At 40.5% G+C, this 24684-nt stretch overlaps 1 protein-coding gene across 6 annotated transcripts in view; it reads right to left on the bottom strand.

The window, feature by feature from the left end:
* The window catches only part of LOC136714040 (ephrin type-B receptor 2), a 160286-nt gene extending 136173 nt beyond the window's left edge, over positions 1–24113 (bottom strand). For all 6 annotated transcript variants that reach the window (XM_066691343.1, XM_066691342.1, XM_066691341.1 and 3 more), the window contains exon 1: positions 23948–24113. In XM_066691343.1, coding sequence (XP_066547440.1) covers positions 23948–23999 — 52 coding nt within the window. In that variant the 5' untranslated portion in view covers positions 24000–24113. The remainder of the gene's footprint in view (positions 1–23947) is intronic.
* Between the last annotated feature and the right edge of the window lie 571 nt (positions 24114–24684).

Genomic DNA, 24684 nt, shown 5'->3' on the forward strand with positions numbered 1-24684 from the left:
CACTTTCACCCGCGATCCCCCACACACGCTCACAAGTGTCCTAGAAATGCAGTTCCTAAACGCAAATAACCCTGATGCCCATATCTGAAGAGTCAGTGCAGAGGACGTGTAGGTGTTGAGCGAGTCGGCACTCAGAGCCCACAGCTGGGGAGTCATGACTGATATTTTACTCACTGCCCAGAAATGCCAATGAAAACATGGATTGTGTTTGACAGATCTTCCTAAAAACACTATGTAATACATCTTAAACGTTCACGGAGAGGATTTTCCTGGTATAGAGCACCTACAGGTTCATATACATGTGGAAATCTGATTAAGAAAGCTGGTTTGACTTTAATTAGCAATGGCAAACAAATACTACCCATACTTTTTAGATTAGGCTTATCTTAAGAAATGTTATTAGCTCTATTTTGCGCCCCCAGTTTTTCTGTTTGCCTTAAAAGCTTTTCAAACAATGTGGTTTCTCAATTTGAGGCACGTGACACATATTGTCATCCAATCCAAACAACACCTATAGAAGTAAAACAAAAGGAAGAAAATATCCTAGGATTGTTAATACTTTGGTATATATTTAAATATTTATAATAATAAAGCTGGCACCACCACAGGTTTATAGTTTGCTCATTTGGCCATAGCTGTGTCTCTGCTCATCCCTGTCAATAAAAGGTCTTGTGCATGTTAAGGAACAAATTGAACTGGACTACAATGACCTTTTCCCAGTGTAACACGTTTTTACAACCACCCGGCTCGTTTAACCTCTGAATTTACTGACACTGTATTTCATGCGAGTCTATTAAAGAAACTAGATTTTCACATCAATTAGCCATCTACTCAAAAGCATTCAATTAACTTTATGACTCGGAAAAACAAAAACCCCGTAACCCACCGCGTGGAAATAAGTTAATTAATGTGCTACAATTATTTGCTTTATCGCTTGGCATTAATCGTTTTTTGGAGCAAACGCTTGCCGATGAAAAGGTTAACTAAAAATGGCTTGTTGACGCAAAGAGATTATAAGCCTTCTCTAAACCGCTGCGAAAAATGACTTATTTAATCCACAGGCATAGCCTCCACTGATCCACGAGTCTAAATCCTTTTTGAAAAGATGCTTAAAAGTTTGTCAGTGATTCCCGGGAGCCGGTGAGATATTTCGCTGGTGTTCACGTCCGCACCTCGGGGGGCTCAAACATGCCGGTAATAAGATAACCAAGTTCAGTCGTGTTAACTTTGTAAAATGTACTAACCGAGCTGTGGAGCCTGACAATTTGGGTGCCACGCTACAGAGCACAAGGATACGATTGAAGAAGTACTGAAAACTGTATTGAATAATCAGTAACTTCAGAGCGGTTTGTGTGTGTGAAGTAAGACACGGGCACTGAACACATTCTCAACCTAATATGTTTAGTGGTGGTAGTGCATCGGACATGCTAAACATTCAAAGAGGGACCAGAGGACAGTTTTTCTGTTTGTTTGGTTTTTAAAAGTGAAATTCTACTTAAAGCAGGTCAACAAATCCCCTGGAATCCCAATTTAAAGCATCTCACAAAAGAAACATTCAGAAGTTCACTGTGTTCAGATCACACCACTCAATGTAGGCATGTCTGTATAAAAACTACAGTACAGGGCTGTAGTATCTCCTCAGGCTTTGCTTAGCAGATGGCTTTAGAAACAGGAAACACACAGAAACATCATTTGATTTGAAGAAAAATCAATGACATCAAAATCTCTTCTCCTCGATATTAAGCAAACCATTTTATTGAATTTTATTTTTATTGAATGTGTACAGACAGTAGATTAGTAGTGATATTAGTTTTATATCCAAACAGGCACATAAGAAGAAAAAAAACATGATCATATAATATTTATATTTCGCCCTCTGGCATTGTTTGAACATCGATGTTAATTACAGGGAATTAACCGAGAAAATCTGTGCAGATCAAAGTTGGGGAATGCCAGTTGCTCCAACATGCACAACCGAGACTCCTGAATGAGAAACAGCTAACCTTCAATATAAGCAAAAAATTTTTTAGCAGGATGTTTTCTCTCTGCTGGATAACCTGTCTGCTTGCTTAGGGGTACAGAGAAAGTCTCATTTCCATTTTTATTAACAGCGTTCTGCACAGACAGGTACACAGATACAGAGACTGATAAGGGATTTAGAGCAGGCTTCTTATATTTAATTAATTTAAGAGATGCATTACCTTCAGTTGCCTTAAAGCGATATATATTATTCAGACTTATTTTGCATCTTCTTCTACTAGTTCACTATTCTGGTGGAGATCATTACCAGACAGAGCTGGAGAAGACGGCTCATACGAAGAGACACTGTAAGTAGCGCAACACTAATACGCTGCTTTGCAGGGATTGTAAACCAGTACAGCAAATACCTGTCACAGAAACAACTAATGAGGACCAACACCCGACACACAGGAGTCAGAGATTACACAACAGGAATGGAAGTAAGGATGGACACCACAGTGAACTGATGTGCATTTAAGGGTTTGAGGACTTCACACCTGCTTCGTGCCTTGAGAAGACGAGCTGCCTCTCAAGGTAACTAATAATAAAAGGCCTTAACCTTGTAGGCATTCACACACATTGCACAGACAATACGACTGTTTCTTATGTCTTCCCAGCAGCTGTAGATGAATAAAGAAACTTTACATATTTCCTCAACCCAATAAAGGTATTTATTGGCTGATTAAGCCACTGATTTGACTGACCAATGGGCTGACAGAGCATTAATATTTCAGAAAGACCATCAGTCTTCCCCTGACCAGCATGCTTTGCTCCAGAGGTTTCCAAATTAATGGATATTCATGTTCTGTGGAGCTGCCCCTGTGGCACCAGTGTGGTCCACTGTGTTATGGTGGAGGAGGCAAGGACAGGGTTAACGGTCCACTCCACACACACTCACACCTCTCTCTCTCTCATCCCCCTGCCTCCGTCTCCTTCCCTTTCAATTCCATGGTAATGTGAGGACGAGCCGCATGGGAGAAGGTTGCCGCTCAGGGACGGAGACACGAGGGGCTTCGCCGTGGGATTGTGGAGGCGTCTGGTTAGTCAGCGCCATCTCTTTATTCGCCAGAGCCCCGCAGCTATGTCAGAGCCGAAGCATCTTGTGCCGAGGCAACGACAGGCACAACAAAAACGCGCAGGCAGACTAACGCCTGACGCAGAAACGACAACGCATAATTACCTCAGAGGAAGTATTAGCAAATCGCCTGAGGGTTTGGATTTTTTCTCTGCTTTCCTTTTTTCCTGTGGTTCTATGAGTCAAGAAATCCTATAGCCTCCGATATCTCCAGCTTCATCGCGAGGGACACACGCTGGGACAGGCAGTGAGGATCTGGCTAGGTTTCTGCTTTTGTTCATGTGCTAGTCCAACCCATCCCTAGTCTGCATGTATTCAATTAAAGGTCCTGCATTTATTAAACTCTGAAAGTGAAAAAGTCTTTCTCTGGACTAGTGTTGAGTGTTGTTTTAGTGGACTTCTGGATTTTTAAATCCCTACCAGATTCACCCCAATACCCAATGCTATTTACCATCTTTAAAATGAAGTGCCACTTAATCTGGATGCAGATGAGAGGTGAGGGGAATATATTTTCTGGAGATTTGCACAGCATAAATGCAAATAACAAAAAAAAGGTGTACTCAGCACTTTAAGGTCCCATTTCTGGGATGCGGATGGAGAGTCAACGCCTTCAAGCTACTCCGACACAGTCTAACGTGACCTTTGTTTTCAAATGCCAAGCACAGACACGTCAACGCAGCCGCACCAGGTTTGTGTTCGGTCTCCTCAGACGCACAGGCCAGGGTAATTGACTCTTGGATATGAAAACACAAATCTGAGAAGCCATTAAAAACACAACATAACAAAGAGGATGAAATCACTATGTCCTCCTCGAAACACCGAGGCAATTTAAAAAGCACACCGTGGCTTCTGAAGTGCAGAACGCTATGAAAGCGCTGTAAGCAGATTTATTTTTTGAGAAATGGTTACTTTACATGGGGTTTAGGGTAATTGCTGCAGTAATGGCAACAGCGGTCACATTAATACAGCCGTGAAAAAGCACTTCAGACCGGTGGTGACGGCCAATTGCAATCTGCCATGAAGGTGAATTAAGGTGATGCTGCTTTGGCTGAATAAGGCAAAATCAGCTGTAGACATCAATAAATCATGCAGGCGTAGGGACTGAGAAACCTGACCTAATACACAGCAACACAAATTTAGTGTACACAGTTAAAATGGAGTCCTTTCTCTCTTCTACTGACAATTTTCTAACCCTCACATTGCAGAATCACACGGCGTCTCCCTGCCAGCAAACAACACAAAGGAAAACAGGTCAGTTTCTGCTATAAAGTTCAGTAGTTTCTGCTGACTGCCAACCACTCCCAGAGGGTCAGCGTTTCATCTGTGTGAGGAACTGATCTTTTCAAACGCTGACTACAGCTTTAGATCCCTCCCCCACCCGCCACGGCCAGTCCCACCCCAGGCGATATTGAAGGATGGCCCCTACGATGTGGTTAAGGCCTCCTCGTGTCTCTTAATACGGTGGGACTTAAATTGAATAACCTCAATCTGCTAACCGCTGCCCAATTCTCCGGAGAAATCACAAGATGTGATCCACACACCACTACGGGCAGCGAAACAGGCGAGAATCAGAGACGCTGCATTCAGGACGGTTAATTTGATCATGCGCAAATGGGATATTTGCATCATGGATACATTCGGTGACATAGATTTTGCATAAAACAACCTTCTTCTGAAAATAAACACCCGAACAGGCAGCACCGGCATCCCACAAACAGACTGAAAGATATATTCATGTGACATTGATTCTGCCGTACGCGTTGGGCTTCTGCATAGACTCTAACTTATGGCTTTCCAGGCCTGCTGGTCTCAACTGGATTTCTCTGGATTTCCGTTTCTCCCTGGAAAATAATTCCCAGTGCTTTGGATCTGAAAAAGGCTAAGCCACGGAACGAACACAAATAATCAAAAAAAGACATCAACCTACAAATCCATGGATTGTGTGTCTGGTGTCAACAGCAGAATTATATAATTACAGGAATAATCCCAAACATTGTTTCATAAATCCCAGAGTAAGAAAAAAGTAAAGCTTTGTGACTATTCATTGTATGCATATAAAGTGCACAATAACATATTTGGAGGATTTTGTGGTTTGTTTATGTTCGGATGCTGTCAATTCGGTTTCCCCTGGTCTCCATTACCGCTAGGTCAAATGGACAATTACCAAAATGCCTCTGTACTATCTATAAAATAATATAAAAGACATTTATTCAAAGGCATCATCAATCACTGTAGCCCTGTTTTGAGTTACACATATGAGAAGGTACAAATCGGCTTCTGTGATATTAATAACTGCCTCGCCACCCACTGTACTGTTCAGCACCGAGCTTTTTCACACTAGTATTATGGATAGGGCTTTCACTGTGGTTTTAGCATTGCTCTGCAAATTCAAAGCATGCATTTAAAAATAAGAAGTACCTTGCACAAACAGAAGCCTGCTCTTCCTGTGAGTATTCCCAAAACCGCCGGCCCCTGATTCGCCGTCTGCGTTTTTTTTTTAATGCAGTCGCAGAGGACTGAAAAGACACGGTGGAAGGAGCAGGACTGTATATCCACCACCAGGATAAATGAGATTGACTTTAAAAACAGTGACCTACAGTAACTTCAATGAGCAACGTGGGCTCGGGCTCTTTAGGGAAATTGAGGAATTCCTTCTCGTGTTCTCTGACGGCTTTAATCATTGTTATTCGTCTTTCAGAGGCAGGAACGTGTTTTGAAAATACACAGGAGTCGAACACACAAGAATGTTAAACTGAGCTTTCATTCACTGCAGGAACTATTTTAGGAGAACATGAAGAAATTCCCATACTGGAGTGCGAGCGAGGGATGGCCGACAGACAGATTGCCACACTACTCCCAATCGAAGACAACACAAGCGTAGGTTGTCCTATAGCTGTTGTTCACAGGGAAATGCGTTCAATGTACAATCTCTCACGGGTCACTAACAACTATCTCACCAGCGTATCCAAGTCAGACAGGTTTCGTGAGCATCGACACGGGTCAGAAAACATACGACTTCTGTCCCTTCAAATCTAAAAGTCGAACGCAATCCAAAAAAGGACAGACATCTGACACGGTTGATCAGGTCCACGGTGTGGAAGGACACCCAATGTCCCGGGGCACTCGGGGACAAACAGTGCCACGCCAAAGGAAGCACCCCCTAATACCAAAAGAAATCAGCTTTGCCGTCTAAATACACCAAACAAAACCGACTTAAGTCTGTGGCTGAGCCCTGCCACCCATCTGTAATCTGAAAAACCCTTGCGCTTAAGAGGTCTAATTCAGCGCGTAAAATTAGCCCCAGTGCCCCCGGGCAGCCAAGAGTAATTGGACTACAGCCGATTAACTGGAAAGCAGGAGTTTGCCTGTGTGTGCTCTTCTGTTGCGTGACCCCTGACCTCCTACCTCGCCCACCTGCCCGACTCTCAGGTAATGAAAAGCGCTCCTCTCCTCAGGAATTTGGAACTTTCTCCCCCATCCAAAAGCTCTCGGGAGCCGCCACAGTGTTTTTCTGAGATTTTTTTCTTCTTCTACAATGGCCTCTCTCAGTACTCGGTGAGACCAGCGCCGTTGAATAATTCCAGGCAGAGCAGGACGCATTTTAGCTCTCAAAACGGTTAACCCTTGTGCATCCGAGGGGTTGCAATCCATTTACAGAGCGATCCCCACCTCTCTGAGAGACTTACTACAGATGACAGAGGCTGGGATCAAAATGCCACAGCCACAACTCAGAGTAATTCATTATCTTGCCATTACTGAAGAAATATGCAATTATATGCTAACAAATACCTTATTGAAGTCTAGTGTTTTATTATATTTGGCCTCTGTTTCCTATAGTATTTTCTGGGCTATTTATAATTTCCACCAATTAGAGATTATAGCTGTTTATTGTTTTAGGATATACTTCTCCACTTAGACATAAACCTCCATCGTTGACTCCAGGATGGCTGGCAGAAACGCGCACTGGAGTTTAAATTATATTCTCCTAACAGAGGACGTAGAGATGAGTTGTTTGAGATCATTACGCCATCAAAAGCATCTTTACAAGACAGAAATGTAGGGAAGTAAATTTGCTAAAAAAAGAGTAATAAAACGATCACAACCTGTTGCTACACAAGACTGGAATTGAATGAGAGACACACCAGTGGACTGAGCAGCCGTCTTGCAGTCTGCACATCTTCTCGGGAGTACTTCAGATCTGAATCATCCTATACCGCTGTGAGAAAAGCTTTTGTCTGAAGGTCCACATCTCCGGTTCATTCAGAAGACCTTCGTTTCGATGCACAATAGCCGAGCACGTCGTGATGAACGCGCATCTGCAACGGCGCAGATGTCTAGGTGTGTACAATCCTCAAAACAACAGGAAGCCAAGTCTTTCTGGGCCCGGCGGTTACAAAAGCACAATTAGCGAGAGCGGGGGAGATCATCAAAGAAAATCTCTCATTATGCTGGCTGCTCCGATTCCAAGGTTAATTTGCACAGGAGGGGAAAGCAAAAATGTTCCTCAATATGGGCACAAACCAGCGAAAGAGCTGTAAAATAAATGATCAGGTCACAACAATAATGCAAATCTACTTTAAATCCAATTTCCAACTACTGTCCTTCTATTAATAGAAGTAGACGCATCTCAGAAAAAGCTATGTCTTAATGTGATTTTATATTTGAAAACACATACAATATAGACAACAATGGTTGAACAAATACAATAAACAGACCAAATAATGGGTAGACCTTGATTCTGAAAGTGTGTGCAGTGTGTAATTAAGGAGTGTGTTAAACACAGAAATACTTTTGACATCAGAAACACAGTCAAAACTCACAATATTTTTTTCTCCGTATCCAAAAGCAAAAAGTAATGTATCTTTTCATAAGCGTCTTCAGCCAGTATTCAATTGTTCACTTGATTCACAACAAACATTACATTCTTCACAAGCAATCGCAGCCCCTGTAAATGTACAATTACTAATTAGTACCTTATTAACACCCTTTCCATCAAGAAGCGAAGGAAATCCCCGTGCATTAAGAAGGTGTGAAGTGCCAACCACACATTTAAAGTTACACTACTTTAATAGTCCCCAATTTGAAACAACCGTGTTACAGAAACTTTAGCTGAGAGGGCTTCACGAAATCCCACAATTGTTTAATGGTGTGATTTTAAGACGTGATAATGATTGTGGTAGTTGTGAGCCTCTGATTACAGACGAGGTGAGAGTCATTAGGGATGAAGTGTGAACAGACTGCATCCCCCTCCCCCCCATCCCTTCCGATATCACCTTCCTACGGAGGAAGAAACAGAAACTGAGCACTAGTGTGAGAATGCTGGGAAGAGAGGGTGGGGAAGTCAAAAAATATATAAGTTGATGTTTACATAACAAAATAGCTGAGTTTTACATAAAAGTATATAGTTAAGTTCCTTTAAAGCAGGGGTGCAACATACGGCCCCCCAACTAGACTCCATACAGTCCACCAATGAATGAGTCACAATTAAAAATAATATCCTAATTGAAATTATTATTTTTCTTCATGTGGCTCATGCAAGTAGAATCATTTTATATAACACACAAATTGATATGAAATAAACTAAACAAATATAATGTTGTGAGCCGTGGGGATGGGCGTGGCCCTTGTGTGGCCCTCGACTTGTCAGGAGACTAGCACTTGTTAAAAAGTTGTGCACCCCTGGTTTAAATGCACACTAATGTAAATGCAGTGCAGGCAAAGTTATGTCTATTCCCAGATTAAGAGGTTTTGCATTTTCCGTTCGTTTCCAGAGAGCAGGAGAGTATATCCACACTGGCGGAACATATCTCAGACCTCGAGGGAGCCGCGAAGGCTCTGGTAAAACGGAAACTTACAAGCTGTGGCAAATGATCCTTCAAGTATTTTACGATAAAGAATTTGCAAGTATTCCACCCATTCGCAGCAACAACTCTTAAAGGCTTAGTTTATTTAACTGAGACAGGATCCCTCTCCAGAACTTAAGCGTTCTTGTTCAAAACACGAATCTATTATGCGGTGTACTGGAAACGTATAAATCAAAATACCACCTTTGTCTCGTATGAATTCCCTGTTGTAGGCAGGGGTGTAGTGCTACTTAGAAGTCATTATTCATGACATATCACTCTGTCGGCTCCTAAAGGTGGTTTTGTGTGATTTTGGTGGTTTTAATCAAAAGCAGGCCTTGGAGGGATGTGTTCATTTGTTCTAAAAAAAGGTTCCTGTTTCAGCCGAGATGCTTCTTTTGGATGCAGTTGTCAGTTTGTTCCTCTCATCTCGCCTCCCCCATGTCTGGTGCAGAGGAGCTGTGCTTTTTATTTTTTCTCTCGAACGGAGGCTGAACTTCTCCTTCCATCGTTGTAGCCGAACGGGAGCAGCCCTTGACCCGAGATGAACTTCTGTACGAGTTACAAAAACGCACGTCTCTGTGCCTCGGTGCGCCTTCACCCACGTCCGGAGACAACTCATGTATCTGCCACACCACGCACGCCCAGATTCAGAGAGGGCTGTAATTCGTGGGAATGGCCAGCTCCTCTGAAGTGCAGCGGGTGGGGGGGGACAGAGACAGTGATCACACTTGTGTATCGGAAAAAGGGCTGTGAGGCTTTTGTTCTGATGTGGGGAATAACCGAAATAGAAAGACTTTTGCTGCAGTAGAGCTGTTACACCAGCAGCACATTTTTTGTAGATGTATCTTTTCAGTGTTAGTGTGCCTCTCGAAAAGCACGAGCCGTAATAAAAGAATCAGTAGTGACAGCGCTGAAATCAGTCAGGTCTGCCCAGCTTACATAAACGCTCAGGCACATGTCAGCGAGCAGCACAGACGTCACCGTCCTAATATGGCAAGTACAGCATCCAGAGCTGACAGACCCAACGTGGGAGCGTGTACGGCTGCGATTCAGGTGAAAACTGTCTTTTTTGATGCAAATGAAAGTGCAATCTGCTCTCTCTCACTCTCTGGGTCAGGATTTGCTTTCAAATACATCTCGACTGATGCTAATCCTGTGGAATTTTATCATCCCATCCTCTTGCAGAAGTATGGACTCGCTGTCTTTTTATTTCTCGTCTCTTCATTGTAAAACACTCGTTACTGCCAAGATCTTCATGTTAAATGAACAGTTTACCTCCCTGGTCTTTACTGACTGGTGGAAGGTAACTTTGAAGCGTAGCTAACTTTCAAAATCAGGAAATCAAAGTTTAAGTAGAGGTCTGGTTGAGGTAGGCTATGTGGAAAGAGGGATCACAGTTGAGCAATGATTACTTTTGCAGCTTTGGCATCCTAATATTGTTAATGCCAGAGATACTTTAAGAAAAGTCTTTGACAAACTGTTTCACTCAGCCTGGTTTCAAAATAAAGCGTCTCTGAAATATGATTGATTTGCCTAAAAAAGGCAAACACAATGTTGTATATTGTCAAAAGTGTAGAGTTGAGAACAAGGGCAGTGATGTTCAGACTGTACAATGCACTAGTTAGAGCTCATCTGGATACTGTGTGCAGTTCTGGGCTCCACACTTCAAGAAAGATATCGCTGCTCTAGAGGCAGTTCAGAGGAGAGCAACCAGACTTACTCCAGGTCTGAAGGGAAAGTCCTACTGAGAGACTGAGGAACTGAACCTTTTCACCCTGGAACAGAGGAGACTACGTGGGGACTTGATCCAAGTCTTCAAAATCATGAAAGGCATCAACCACATCAAACCAGAGGAGCTTTTCCAGATCAGCAGGGACACACGCACCCGGGGACACAAATGGAAATTGGGCTTCAAGGCATTCAAGACAGAAAACAGGAGACACTTCTTCACACAGAGAGGCGTCACAATCTGAACAAACTCCCCAGCGATGTGGCTGAAGAGACAATTTGGGAACATTCAAAAACAGACTGGATAGGATCCTTGATCACTTAGTTATTAATGGACACCAAACGAGCACGATGGGGCGAATGGCCTTCTCTCGATTGGACACTTTCTTATGTTCTTAAATATCACAGAGAAAAACAAAAACCCACAAATTAATAAAATATAGAAAAGCTGAAGTCAAAAGAGCTTTTATCAAATACTAAAACAAACTAACTTCAAGCATATGACAGACTAACATGCAAATTCATTGTATTCTTCTGCTTATTATGAAGGTAGACATTTAGGCAACTCCAAAACTTTTAAAGTTTAAATGCAAATTATTGCTTTCAACATCAAATAATTTAATACTGTCTTCAACGAATGTATCTTACTTTCAAAATCTTTCAATTTTGGCTAAATCACACACATTATGAGGAACGTACTGCCAGATCAAACTGAAGCCTTGAAAACAGAATTAATGTGATTTACATTTGCTGCAATCCTTGTGTTTGGGTCACATGATATAGGCTAGCAAAAAAGAAAAGTCGCAGCAACCACAAGCAAGCTTTACAATGTCAGACATTTAAACTTTTTTTCTTATGTTTCAAACAGAAAAAGCTCTGTTCCTTCAGAAGTATTCATCTTTAAAAACTGTCAAACCTCACAAACTGCTTGATTACTTAATTACACACTGGCATTGAAAGCGGTTTTATGTGATGACAATATTCAAATTTTTAAATGATGCTTCGAAATCTACAGTATAATCCCTCAGAAAATACGTGACTGATCTTGTACCCATGACTAATACAATGGATATTTAATGAGTCTGTGTTTTGGCATAAAACCCTGCAGAATAAGATTTATGGAAGGGCTGTGGAAAGATATGATAGCTATTGAGAAATGTAATGTGAAAGGCGAGTTTCCTGTGTTCTGTACTGGCTAATTTGCAATATGTATGTCAATCGCTCTGGCACAGTAAACCTACACAAACCGTGGGTGACGCTACCACATCTTAGAGTGAAAATCTCCAGTAATACACTAAAAAATAAAAAAAGTTTTGCATGCCATGAGCCAGCTCCAATTACTTTGTAGCTTGTGTATAGTACAGCAGGATGCTTTTTGAGAAAGATGATACACAACCGTTTGGTATCCTTATTAGATAAGCTTCAGCAACAGAATTTGTGCAGATGTATACTAAGGCATTAGCATTAACTCCACACAGGTTTCTCCGTAAATCATCTCCCCTAGACCCATTATTCTCCTTGACTGCAGATTGAAACAATTACGGCCTCAAGGTAGATCAACATGGCCATCATTTAGCCGCTTCAAGAAAAACAAAAAGCAGAACCGAAATCAGCCCCCACTTTCTACATTTCCTCAGACAGGAGGGGAAAAAATGAACATTGCATTCAGATCTTCAATCAGTCGCCTCCCACAGTCCTCCCGATGTTAAACTATTGAAATCCTACACTATCCAAAATCAGAAATAGATCCGCTCTTTCTAGCAGAGAGCTAATTATCTGCAGATTGTTTACTCCTGAGCAATCCTCAATTATTAATATTTTTGGTATTAATAATGCTAGGAAATTGCTTTGAAATATTTTAAAACATTTGCTTTATAGTTGTTGTTCTTTTGACAACATTATCACTCAAATATTAGTGGTTGCCAATCATGAAATTATTGTTTCCCCTGCATCCCATCAGATATGAAGCTCGGCCTATCTTCTTTGTTTGACGGTCAGTATTTTCCACTCTCCTACATGCATGCGAGCCGTGTTGTTGTTGTGCTTGTTGTTGTTGAAGCACATCTCTGCAGAGGCCTGATTTGCATTCCCAAAAAACAACAGCAGCCCAAATCAAAAACCTAAACAAACAAAAACTAAATAAAATACGCCAACAACAACAACGATGACGATGACAAAAGCGAAGACAAAGCACGCGCAGGTTCATTTTCAGTGCAGCTGTCTTTTTTCACTCTAATCTTTGAGAATCTGCTTTTTGGAAAGGCCTGCTCCGGCTCTAATACCGAGGACTGGATGAGGGTTATTGCACCAGCTGGAGTTGATTTCAGTGACTGCAGCTCAATAAAACCCCCTTTCTATTTGCTTCATGGAGACCCCCCCCCTGGGGACAACCTGCTACAGCTCACAGCTCACTTATTTATTCATTTCTTTTGTAGCAGTAAAGCAAGTAAAAAAAAATTGAAGATGAAATGTATCTATTATATTGCATTGGATTATAATAGTATTAATTATTATTATTCATATTAGTAGAAGAAGTAGCAATAGTAGTACCCCCCCACCAAATCTTTAAGCCTGGGGTCAAGGTGGTTCTGGTGCCGGTACCAGGAATGTGGGTATGCCAGGCGGAGTCCTAGTCTGAGTTGAGCCCGAGTTACATAAGCCTTGTGTATGGACACGGTCATGCCATTCCAATTTATATCCAGCACCAAAACACTAATTCCCACCATGTTAATCCTGTTCTTTGTAAAACGACAAAAGCCAGCTCCCAACGCTCCCAGCATTCGTGCTGTAAGAGTTGGACACCTGGATCACATTCTGCACTCCTCAAACTCTCTCTTAAAAAAAAAAGGGAATTAAGCCAATTTGCATGTGTAGCAAGTTTCACTGCTGTATGCAAATACGTCCACTCCACTGTACTGCACCATTCAAGAGCGCAAGAAGCAGAGAATCGGAATGAAGTGTCTGTCTGCGTTACACAGATCGGTGTGCTATTAAAAATGACAAAAAATCATGTTAGGAACAGTACTCGAACAACACGGTTGCACCTGACAGAACTGCTAATTGACTGGCTAGACTGGAGCGTCAGCACAAAGACTGGGTACAGACTGATTATACTCTCCAGCTCTCAGCACTTTGCCAGACCCAAATTGGCAAGACCCGAGCACCCCTCGGTAAAGTTGTCCAGTGCCGGGACACCATTATCAGTCATTAAGTGCTCGAAAACAATTTAATTACAGGTTTCAAAAGTAAAAGCATGTAACTGCAACTATACCATGTTCACACAAAGTCCAAAATCCTGGCTAGCACCTCTGTAACTCACACAGGTGACAACTCAATATGCGCCCTACATTTGCTGCTCGGAAGGAATGAAAAACAAATACTAAGAAATCAGGCGAATCCGGAACGCGGACTTCTAATCTCGAATATAGAGGTTTGCACTGATAAAAGTGCTGATAACAATAAATACATTATTGGAAAAAGGCTTACAAGCATTTTCCTCTGTTCTTTCCTCTCATACCTCTTGAATTGTATTCTGAAAATGTTTGAGATCAAATACATTACGAGATAAAGCCAGCTAAGCAACAAATCCAATTTGAAAGGGTGCGAGGGAGAGTATACATTTTAAAGAGCAAGAATATATAATGGAGAATTGGCTAAACCCCTTTTCTGAACAAGAAGAAAATAAAACTATTAAATATGAATGTCCTTTATAGAAAATCCTTTAATCCTTAAAATAATTAAAATCTTTTATACCCTGAGTAAAAGGTGTTACTTCTACTTCAATCACTTAAAAAAAATCTTGATTAGCACATAATTTGACACTTTTGTATCCAAAGCAACACATCGTACAAAGCAAGACATTGTAGTATGAGACAATATGGGTTTTGTTCAATATCTACATATAATTTACTATAATTATTTGATCTACACATAAAGGTTACATTGCAATTTAAATCACTAAAAGGGTTTCTCTTCAATAGATGCTACTCTGTAAAATCTCTCTCTACAATTTGAGGATTTCACATTAAGATATTGATACAAATAGCTACAACGTCATTGTCAGTTATGCTTAGAGATCTCAGTTAGAAACAAAAAGAAAAAAGAGAATCAGACCTTACGGTACTTAAATTGTACAGCATGAAACCATCAATCAAAATCTGTGTGCACAACAGAAATGTACTCATAAAAAAGAATCCCTGTTTTAAGGGTTAAAGAATTATTACGTCTGGTTAGATATTTAATTTTCAATCATGAACCGATTGAAGAATATAAACATGTAGGGCCTAGTAATTGCAATTCTACAATGGCTGGCTGCACAAATGTTTATATAAAAATGTAAAAACAAAGTACACCTATACATTGCTCTTTTGTGGCATCATATCTTCATTTCATTCAATCTGTGTCCAATAGATGATAATATATCACCTTTTTACACACAGGCGCTATGCAAACGACAATAGACCGAAACTCTGAGTTGAATTGGACATTAAAAATCAAGCGGGGTATAAAGAACACAAAAATCTGAAGTTAATTGTTATCCGAATGAAGATACACAAACACAAACACACACATATATATATACACCAACAGATTTATGAAAATGTATTATAAACTATGAAAGACTTAAAAAATTAAGCGCAGACGTGCACATTCTGCACAACACAATGAAAACTGCACGAATGAAAACGACCAAAACATTTTTGCTTGGGATACTCAGACACACCATCCAGCCGCAAACAGATGGCGATGCATTTTACTTTATTTTAAAATCCGCCCTCACAGCGGACTCCCGAATTAACCGTATTAACGCCGACCACTGCAAAAATGCACTCCTGATCTCCCTGTGCAGACATGGCGGCTGAACTTTACCCCCCTCTGCTGGATGCACCGTATCCAGTAACGAAACAAGAAACCAACGTTCATGATAACATTCGTATTCATAAAACCGAAGAAGGAAAGAGATTTCCACAGCGAAGACATAGCTACAAATAGAAACCGTAATCTTCGTAAAACAAGCAAAAGGAGGGCAGAATGTTAGTATTATTTTTATATGTATATGTAGTGGACAAAAAAAGCTTTAGAATGGATCCCAGGAAATTAGAAATTGCCTAGAAGACGACAATATAGAAGATGGGAAGAGGAAATCAGATGCTTTGCTGGCGTGACCTGGAAAACAACGCTGTGCTTCAAACCAGTGGGACCATCTTGGAAAGTCTTTCATCTAGCAGTAGATAAGCAGGCGATAAATGCTGCTGCTGATATATTGGTATACGTTTTTATTTTCGTATTATTTATGGAGTCATACAGAAAAGTGGATTTGAACTTCGACACACTGTTGCAGATACTGTAAATGCCGTCTTCTGCCTCGGTATATTCACTGAATACTCACGGGGCTTAGCGTGTTTTTACGAAATTAATAATGCATTTGCTACACCACTCACAAAGCCAGTCCAAGGCCCTCTTCACAGCGGCCGGATTTGCAGCCCTGGCCAGACAAAGGCACCGGGCCCTTCGGTGTACAGTACGGCGATGTCACGATCCACGCAAGAACAGGCTTATCCGTCAGCGCGGCCCGGTAACAAAAGCCGTCCGCTCGAGAGCCTAAAACAATGATGTCATGCCATGCAGAGAAGCCGGGTCTTTGTGAGGCTGGCATCTCTGTGCATTTCCATGACAGCTCCAGTCGCCCCCCCCGCCACACAGCCGCCCCGCTCCTCTGAATGAAACGCATCTTCAAGGTAAGCGGCCTTTTACAGTGAAACGCGACACCCCCCGCTCTGAAAAACAACTGGTACCAGCACTAATTGAAATTTTGCATGCAACTGTTAATGATAAGGCGCCGGGCAGTGTGGATTAAAACTTGAATAGCGGGGCGCAGTGTTTCTTAAAGAGGCCGAGGCTGCCAGTGCTCAGAGCCCGGGATCCGGCATCTGTTCCCACTCGGAGGCTGGGAAAGAAAAGAAGGGAAAATACCTTTTTCTTCTGCACGTTTTGCAACTAATTTTACACTCTGAAATATGTTTTTCAATACTGTTTTCTCATTTCATATTTGGATTCCATTTCTAAATATGTATAGACTCTTATACATACACTAAATCAATATGAAATTATAAAAACGGACCAATGCAAATGTTTTCTTGGTTTGTTTTCTTTGCTGCATTCGCGTTTTTAATGGCGTCTGAAAAGCAACTTCATCTGAACTTGCTTGAAGCGGCAATTTCAGCTGGTAAAACTGGATCTTAAGCATGTGAAATGAATAACAGTTAAGATAAATAGTTTTAACGATCACTTTCCTCTTTAAATGTGTAAAATATATGTATATAAACGGTATCAAGTCTTTTCAGAATACCTACAGCTGGGAAAAAAAACTAATGAGGCATTTAATGATGATTAAAGTTGTAACCACGTGACTTTTAAGTTAAATGTCATTAAAATGTTCTGTAAATACAAATAGTGTTGTTGGGTTAATGGACAATGGCTGAGTAAAATTGTAATCAAATCTGCAGTTTGAGTAAAAAAAAAACTTCAACTGAATAAAGTATAGCTAGAGAAAATGGAAGAAAAGTCAGGATGATTGATATGTGGGGATAAACCCTACAGAGATGGTTTCAAGGTTGATTAATTCAGACCATCTCTAGAAAGACAGCGTGTGTCAAGATACGCAGAGAAAAGCCACAGCAGCGATACCTGAACTATTTTTGATGATAACTTCAAAAAAAGCCAGAGATAAGCTATGACTCTGCTGTATTCACTCACAGCCAAATTCCTCGCTGCCGAGCGTCTCTAGAATAGCCGGAATGGCGAGAAGCATCAGGACGGAACAAAGGGCTCTAGAATGGCTCTTCCTCTGGCATTGAATCCAGGCCAGAATTCCACCTGTCAATAGCTCCGCAAGCAGCCGAAAGCTCAATAAGTGCAGTGTTTTGTACGTGGCAAGGGCTGCCGGAGAAAGAAAACCTCTAAGGGAGGCATTAAATGACATCCCCCCGCCCCCCGCTCGGCACAAACTACCAAAAGACATAAAGAGGATTGTAAATGAAATGTAGCATCCCAATGGGGCTGAATTCCACGAGGACGATTTGAATGAAGGCAGCGGACACCGAAGAGAAAAAACAGAAGAGACCGAGTTCAGTAGACAAGGAGGGTTTTTCAACGCTTGATGTCGTATTTAATGTAGATTAGAATAATCACTCAGGCAGAAAAAGGAAGTTGGATCTGTTATTTTTTTATGAACATAAACTAATCAGATTTTTCTGTATTTTTTAAGGGATATTTAGCCTCATAGATCAATTAGATAAATTACTGTACTCAGTTATATAGATAAAATAGACAGATACATAAACACAGATAGCATGTGTGCATTCCTATCTCCATATATATGTATGTAAGTATATAAATAACCTTTTTAAAGCATTTAGTAAGACATCTATACTATATTTCTGCCTTTAGGACTTTACAACTCAGGTTATTATTATTATTATTATTATTATTATTATTATTATTATACATTTTCAAATAAGATCCCAGATTCATAAACATACACAAATTATATATATATATATATATGTATGCTTAAATGCACAAAATCTTCCTGCACATAAATACACAGACCCACACTATATTTAATAATTCTTATGATGTATATTTGTAACGCGAGATCTGGAAAATAATCTTGTTCACTAGTATGAATAATATTTAATTAAAAGGAACAGGCCCACCTGCAGCTGGGACTATAAAATATAATATAATATAATATAATATAAATAAACGTCTGCCCCGAGAGAATTCAGTCTCTCACCCTGCTCTGAGATTTCATTAATTAGGTCAAACTAATTTTGCTGCGCTAGGGACTAAAGTTAAACCAGTGCATCAATTTATTACTTCTTAAGGGTGAGGGGAAGAAATGAATGATTAGTCGGGGCTATTTTAAAACAGAAGACATGGATTAGTTTGTGTTCAATAAAACTGCTGTACGTCAGTCAAGCGGAAAGCATGTTGTTTTATTCCTATAAATCTACAACACAGGACAAACAAATGTATCAGCTGGGTGACTACATTTGCACTTCCAAGATAAATATATATAATCTGTCATATTTGAAACAAGTAAAACAACTGTATAAACCGAAATAAATACAGATAGATTGGCGATAGCAGATCCACACACACAAACACACGTGTAATCCTGCTAAAACTATATTTATACATACAGATGTAAAGGAGGATTACACAAATAGAATTGTGAAGATTCTTATTCCACATTTGTTTAGGTTTTATGTTTTTTAGGTTACGTGATAAAATTATAAACATTTTCCTGGATTTGGGACCATTGTTAAAAATGGTTCCCTGATCCTAAAATTGCAAACTTAAAACAGCAGAAATGTGTAAAAATACATTATAAAGTCATATCTGATTTGAATCAATTTTTACATCATAATACATCTCTCAAGGCTTTTTTAGGGATGTTTCTTGGCTTTATAATAATTAAATTGTTTAATACAAATATGATAATGATACCAACAGGTACGGTGTAGCTAAATTAAGTTAATAAACAGAACAGAGAGAGAGAGCGATCATAGATAGATTTATCTCATCATATTTTCAAACACAATACATGGAAAAATTCACATTTCTTATAAAGATGTAAAATGATAATTACAGATAAAAATAAATCAATCTTTTTCAAGGGCTGAGATCTGTCAACTGATCACCTCTGTTTCCCAATATTATGAACAGAATTGATCTGCGCAGTGTAAACCCCTGCCAAACAATGTGAAAGGTTGGATTTTTAGAATAGTTGTATAAGTTCGAAACTGACACCCCAATTAAGCAGTTTTAGCAGTCACAATTTCACAAATACAATAAGATGAATGTGATGACCACACAAAAATAATCAGGCCTATTTATTTTTATTTTACATTCTGATCACAATGACCTCAAACCTGGTCATTTGTAAGTGCTACTCAGATTCGGTCCAATGCTCATGTAAAACAAACTGGAAAAAATGATTAATGTGACTCAATAATGCTGAATAAAAATAATATTGACCAACCTATGAATGCACTGGGCCCCAAGAACAGGTCACAGTTTCACTCAAATTCCAATTATTTTCACAGAGCTTATTAGTGTATTTATTCCCTAACGGATGACTGATACATTTAATAAAACTCAAGAACACCTTCAACCTGCCTAAGTGTGGACAAACAAGAACAAACCTACAAAATGCCAAATTATCGCACGCAATTTTAATCACGCTTACATTTGTAATTTCTCTCTTAGCATTTGCGTTTCGTGAAATGTAGAAATGTCGTTTCGGGCGCAACCCTGCGCTGTAGAGACTGCGGTGACGTCAGCACCGACCAGGCCGTTCCGTCGCCGCTTTCTCTCTTTTATCCATCTTTTTTTTTCTTCGCCAAGTTGTTTTTTTGGGTTACAGCTGCACTGACCTCTTTTTCAACTCTGGATTTTTTCATACGTAGCCTGCGTCTCGGAAATGTATTGGACGGACTGCTAGGGTGATGGGAAGGAGAAGGGGAGGGTGGTGGAAGAAAATGCCACCCACTATCGCCAAATTCAACATGCCAGCGAAGTGATGTTGTCCAACAAAATAATGCAGATGAATGTGGGCTAAATTGCACTGCCTTTGTGCGCTTTGATCTCATCTGGTGGCACTGAATAACGGACAAACCCTCGGCCACGACTGAAGATCACATCTTCACAAGAACACAGGTCTCACTAATAAAGATACAGAGATACCATTGTAACGTAAATTACCCACTTTCCAGACACTGAAATAGTCTGTTTATTTTAATGGCTGATTAGTTTTATTTGTCTGCCAGCAACATTTCTCTAAATTACTCGCAAATACGCAACTCATTTCCATGTTACAAAATGGCTTTCAAACAGAAAACTGAAACCTCCTGAAATATACATACACACACACACATATATATGTATATATTCATACACACTTGCTTATATTTATATTAAAAGAGAAAGAGAGATTTCTATTTTAAAGTGTTTACTTTGGGGGACCAATAAAGCCACTGGGCCAACAAAACCAAACCAAAAATATAAAACGTAAGCGAGCAAAATGCCATCTTGAATGAGCAAAAGCAGTCAAAGCCTCTCCGAAAAAAATAGCACTTTTCTGTCCAGAGGTGAGAATGTAAATTAACTTAATCTAAAAAATAAATGAATGCATATAAAAAAACAAATCTAAATCCAGAACACTGTTATTCATTACTTTGTTAAAAACAAGATGCAAGGCACAGAAGAATAAAAAAAATAAAAAATAAACATCTTTGGGGGTTTTTCACTTTGTTTTCTTAAGAGAACTCAGTAGGAATAAGTAATGCTCAAAATGCACAACTAAATAATTTATTGGCACAATGAATTAATTAGAAAAAGCAAAAAGCAAAAGCTCCAGAAAAAGAAGTGTGAATCTAGCAGTTGTTATCGGACCTTCCTCTCCCAACCACCAATTAAAACCATTTCTTATTTTCAACACTTAAACACAACCCCTTTAAAAAGTTCTCACCTATGACTCTCCGGCAATTGAGCAAAAACATAATACATTCCTTAAACGCAGCTCAAAAGTGCTTTGGAACAGCGAGAGAAAGAAGATGCGGTCCGCTAATTCCAGCCTTTATCTGCTTTCTGGGGAGTTCTGCTGCAGATTGATTGTGAGCCACTATAACACACACATCGCTCAATTAGCAATCGCAAGGAGCAGCAGATTTAAAGAGCCCGAAAAACATTCTGTCATTTTCACTCCAGGGAGACTTCTTTAACTTTTGCCGCCTTGCAAAGAAAATAACACATTGTCTGGCCATGTTTTTATCCCCAACCTAGAGATAAAAATCACCAGGCAGGCACTTTCCTTCACCCAACCATTAAAAGAAAAGGTTTTACATATCTTGTTTCATTTCAGGATTCTTCTGGGGGGCAAGAATTGACAAGTAGAGGCAACATGGCGCTAATGTGTGCCATACAAAGCCACTCGGTGATGCCTGTGTGGCTGACATCTCGGACGAGCATTTAGACATAAAGCCTCGTACGCTGAAGAAGCCAGGCCGTGTCCTGGGAAAGAACATACAGTCCGATTTCCATCACAACACACCGACCACTAACACTGGTGTCGTTTTATCTTACAGGAGGAAAAACAACGACTGCATCTCTACCTAACAGTAGAATATCTGAGGGTCAGTTGATCCTGAGAAAGAAGGGCCATATAAGTTACCTATTGCTCTTTTATTTCACCATTTAGGGTCGTTAAAGGACCGAGGTCGTAAGCTTGTGCATAAGCATGTTTTTTTGAGTCACAAATGCACACAATGACTTCTGAAAAGATGCTTTGGCACCCCTCGGTTATTTCTTTATGTTTTGCCACGAATCGCATTACACATTTGGTTCATTCTGAAACAAAATATATCAAATCATAACTTTGGAATGAGTTGTTCTATTTTGTACTTCTTTCTGAAGTCTCTGGTGTATTTATAGGTAAGAAATGCGTGCCAAAAAAAAAGAAAAGGATGAAAAGAAGCAAAACTCCGGGCCCGAGATCAAGCCGCTCTTGACATCTCCCAACCGTCTCCATTTTCCCCCCACCAGGGATGGCGGCCGACGTTGCACATGCCAAAATGGGGCGTACGGCGCCTACAAGCTCAGGGTTGTGACCTGCTGTCCGTAACGGGCGGGCCCTGAAATATACCACAGGGGCCTACAGGGGTGTATTTTACAGTCTGACAGAGCAATATACGCTGCGTAACAAAGTGCCACACAATTGAAAGAGCAATTACGAAAGCAAATTTGTAATTTCTGCAGATTTCCTGTGAGATTCGAAGGTATCCCAAATTCCGTCGACATCATTATAACTGTTGACACAACATTACCATATATATGCAATTATGTTAAATATGCTCCCAATTCCAATCACACCCACACACACATGCTTTGTGTGCCATCTTTGATGCATCCGTTGCACATACTTATTCCTGTCAGCGTGCCTTCGAGTGAAGTCTGTCTGGCACAAAGGTGGCACTGCCTTTCTAGACTCAGGCTACAGTCAATGATAAGAGATGTCTGTGCGTGTTTAAGGTTTGATCATTTTAAGGGTATTAAATTACTCTGTAAGTGTTTGTGACTTTTTCCATAGCTTAAAATCTCGACTGTGCTGTCTGTGGAATGGACATTATCTCAGCGCTGTGATAAAAACTTTGTATTTGACATTTTCCCAATGCAAACACACATGCAAAACATTCACACGTTTTACAGATTTTTGTGAATAGTAATGTAGAGAGGCTAGGCAGTGGAGGTGTGTGTGGAGGCCTAACCTGGGAAGCAGAAAATGTGTTTTGTAAGTGGAGGGATGCACTGACCCACATTCATCAATACTGGGGTACAAAGCATGGACACAATATAGCCATTTAAACCCCTGCCCTGGTGAAAATATTTTAATATATCTTAAACATCCATTCTGATTGACAGAGCTAGTTAGAGCAGTCAGGCGTTTTTGTTTGTTTGTCTTTAAACGGTTTATTTTTCATATACACACTGAAGCACAGGACTGTTTCACATCCCCATCAGTGGAGTGGAGCCTAGCCCAGCCATCACTGGACACTTTGGGGATCCATTAAACAGGCAACTAAAATAATCTAACACTTGTAACACAGTTGGCATTTAGATGTGCCTTGATGTTTTACCTGGATCGATCCATTACATTATTATTACAATACTGCAGAAAAAAAGACTTGACTGTTACTAAAATGTGGCAATTGTAAACGGACACAAAGCAGCCGGATCTTTTTTTTGTAATACACTGAAAAGAACATAGTTTAAAACAGCAAATAGAAAATGTTGCATGTGCTGGGCAATGTAAATGATACTAATAATAATACTAATACTACTAATAATAATAATAATAATAATGATGATGATGATGATGATGATGCAGGGGACGCTGGTGTCTGGGGCTCGCAGCTTGTTGCAGTTTGCAAATGGTTTGGGAACAAATGCATAAATTAGCATCTTAAAAAAAAAAGCGAATTAAATCAAATCCAATAAAATAGAGCACAGCACACAACAGCATAGTGCATAAGCAATACCCCCCTCCTAATTAATACCTAGCAGTGGTCCCCGATGCCACCTTCCTCGTCAAACAAAATGCCAACCGCAACGAGGTGCCAGTGTGCAATGATATTGATGTGCAATGATTTGCAGTCCCACGGACGAGGGGCAGAACTCGGAGTGAAAAATGCATTGCAAAGAGAGACACTCTTACCTTCTACTGCCCATACTGTGGGTACTATCCATAAAATCCATAAGATATCCATAACTGCGTGGGGGTTTCTTAGTGGAAGAATAGAAAAAGCCCAGGCATTCAATAAAAATACGTCCAGAAAGCCATCAGCCTGCAGGAGCCGAGAGACGCGCAGAGCCGGACTGGCAGCAGAGAGCGGAGCCCATGAAAGAGCGCACAGCCCAGCCAGCGTGGGCCGGACCAACACCGCGCAGACACGGGGGGAGCGCCTCTCCCACACAGCACTGACATGCACATCTGCATTCAAAACTTGAAATCGCAATTATGAAAACGTGCGCAGCTAGTCAATGTAACGAGTATACGTCCGTGTGGAAAAACATCGGATACAACTGTGCGTCTTTTTAGGGTGAGACCCGCTTTCACGCTCCCCCTGCCCGGACGCACTTCTGTGGTCCAGCTGTCAATCATGCAGATAAAGAAGTGATTTTTTTGCAGCTCATCTGTGAAATAAATTTTCTGAGAGTGAAAAGTCTTTGGGAGTCTGAGGTGAAATTAGACAACCTGCGAACCATTAAAAACAACGATCAAAATAGCATTACATATAGATGCATATAAATCACTTGCAGAAAATAAACATGCACTGGTGAGATTGGAGCAATTGTCTGAACTGCTTTTCTTGTGTTCTAGTTCTGCGGGTACACAGTGCATGTGCTCTGGGTTGGTGGAAGCCGTGAGAGTGTATAAAACGAGGAGTAAGG

The sequence above is a fragment of the Amia ocellicauda genome, chromosome 18 (assembly GCF_036373705.1).
Source record: "Amia ocellicauda isolate fAmiCal2 chromosome 18, fAmiCal2.hap1, whole genome shotgun sequence".
In the NCBI taxonomy this organism is placed as follows: Eukaryota; Metazoa; Chordata; class Actinopteri; order Amiiformes; family Amiidae; genus Amia; species Amia ocellicauda.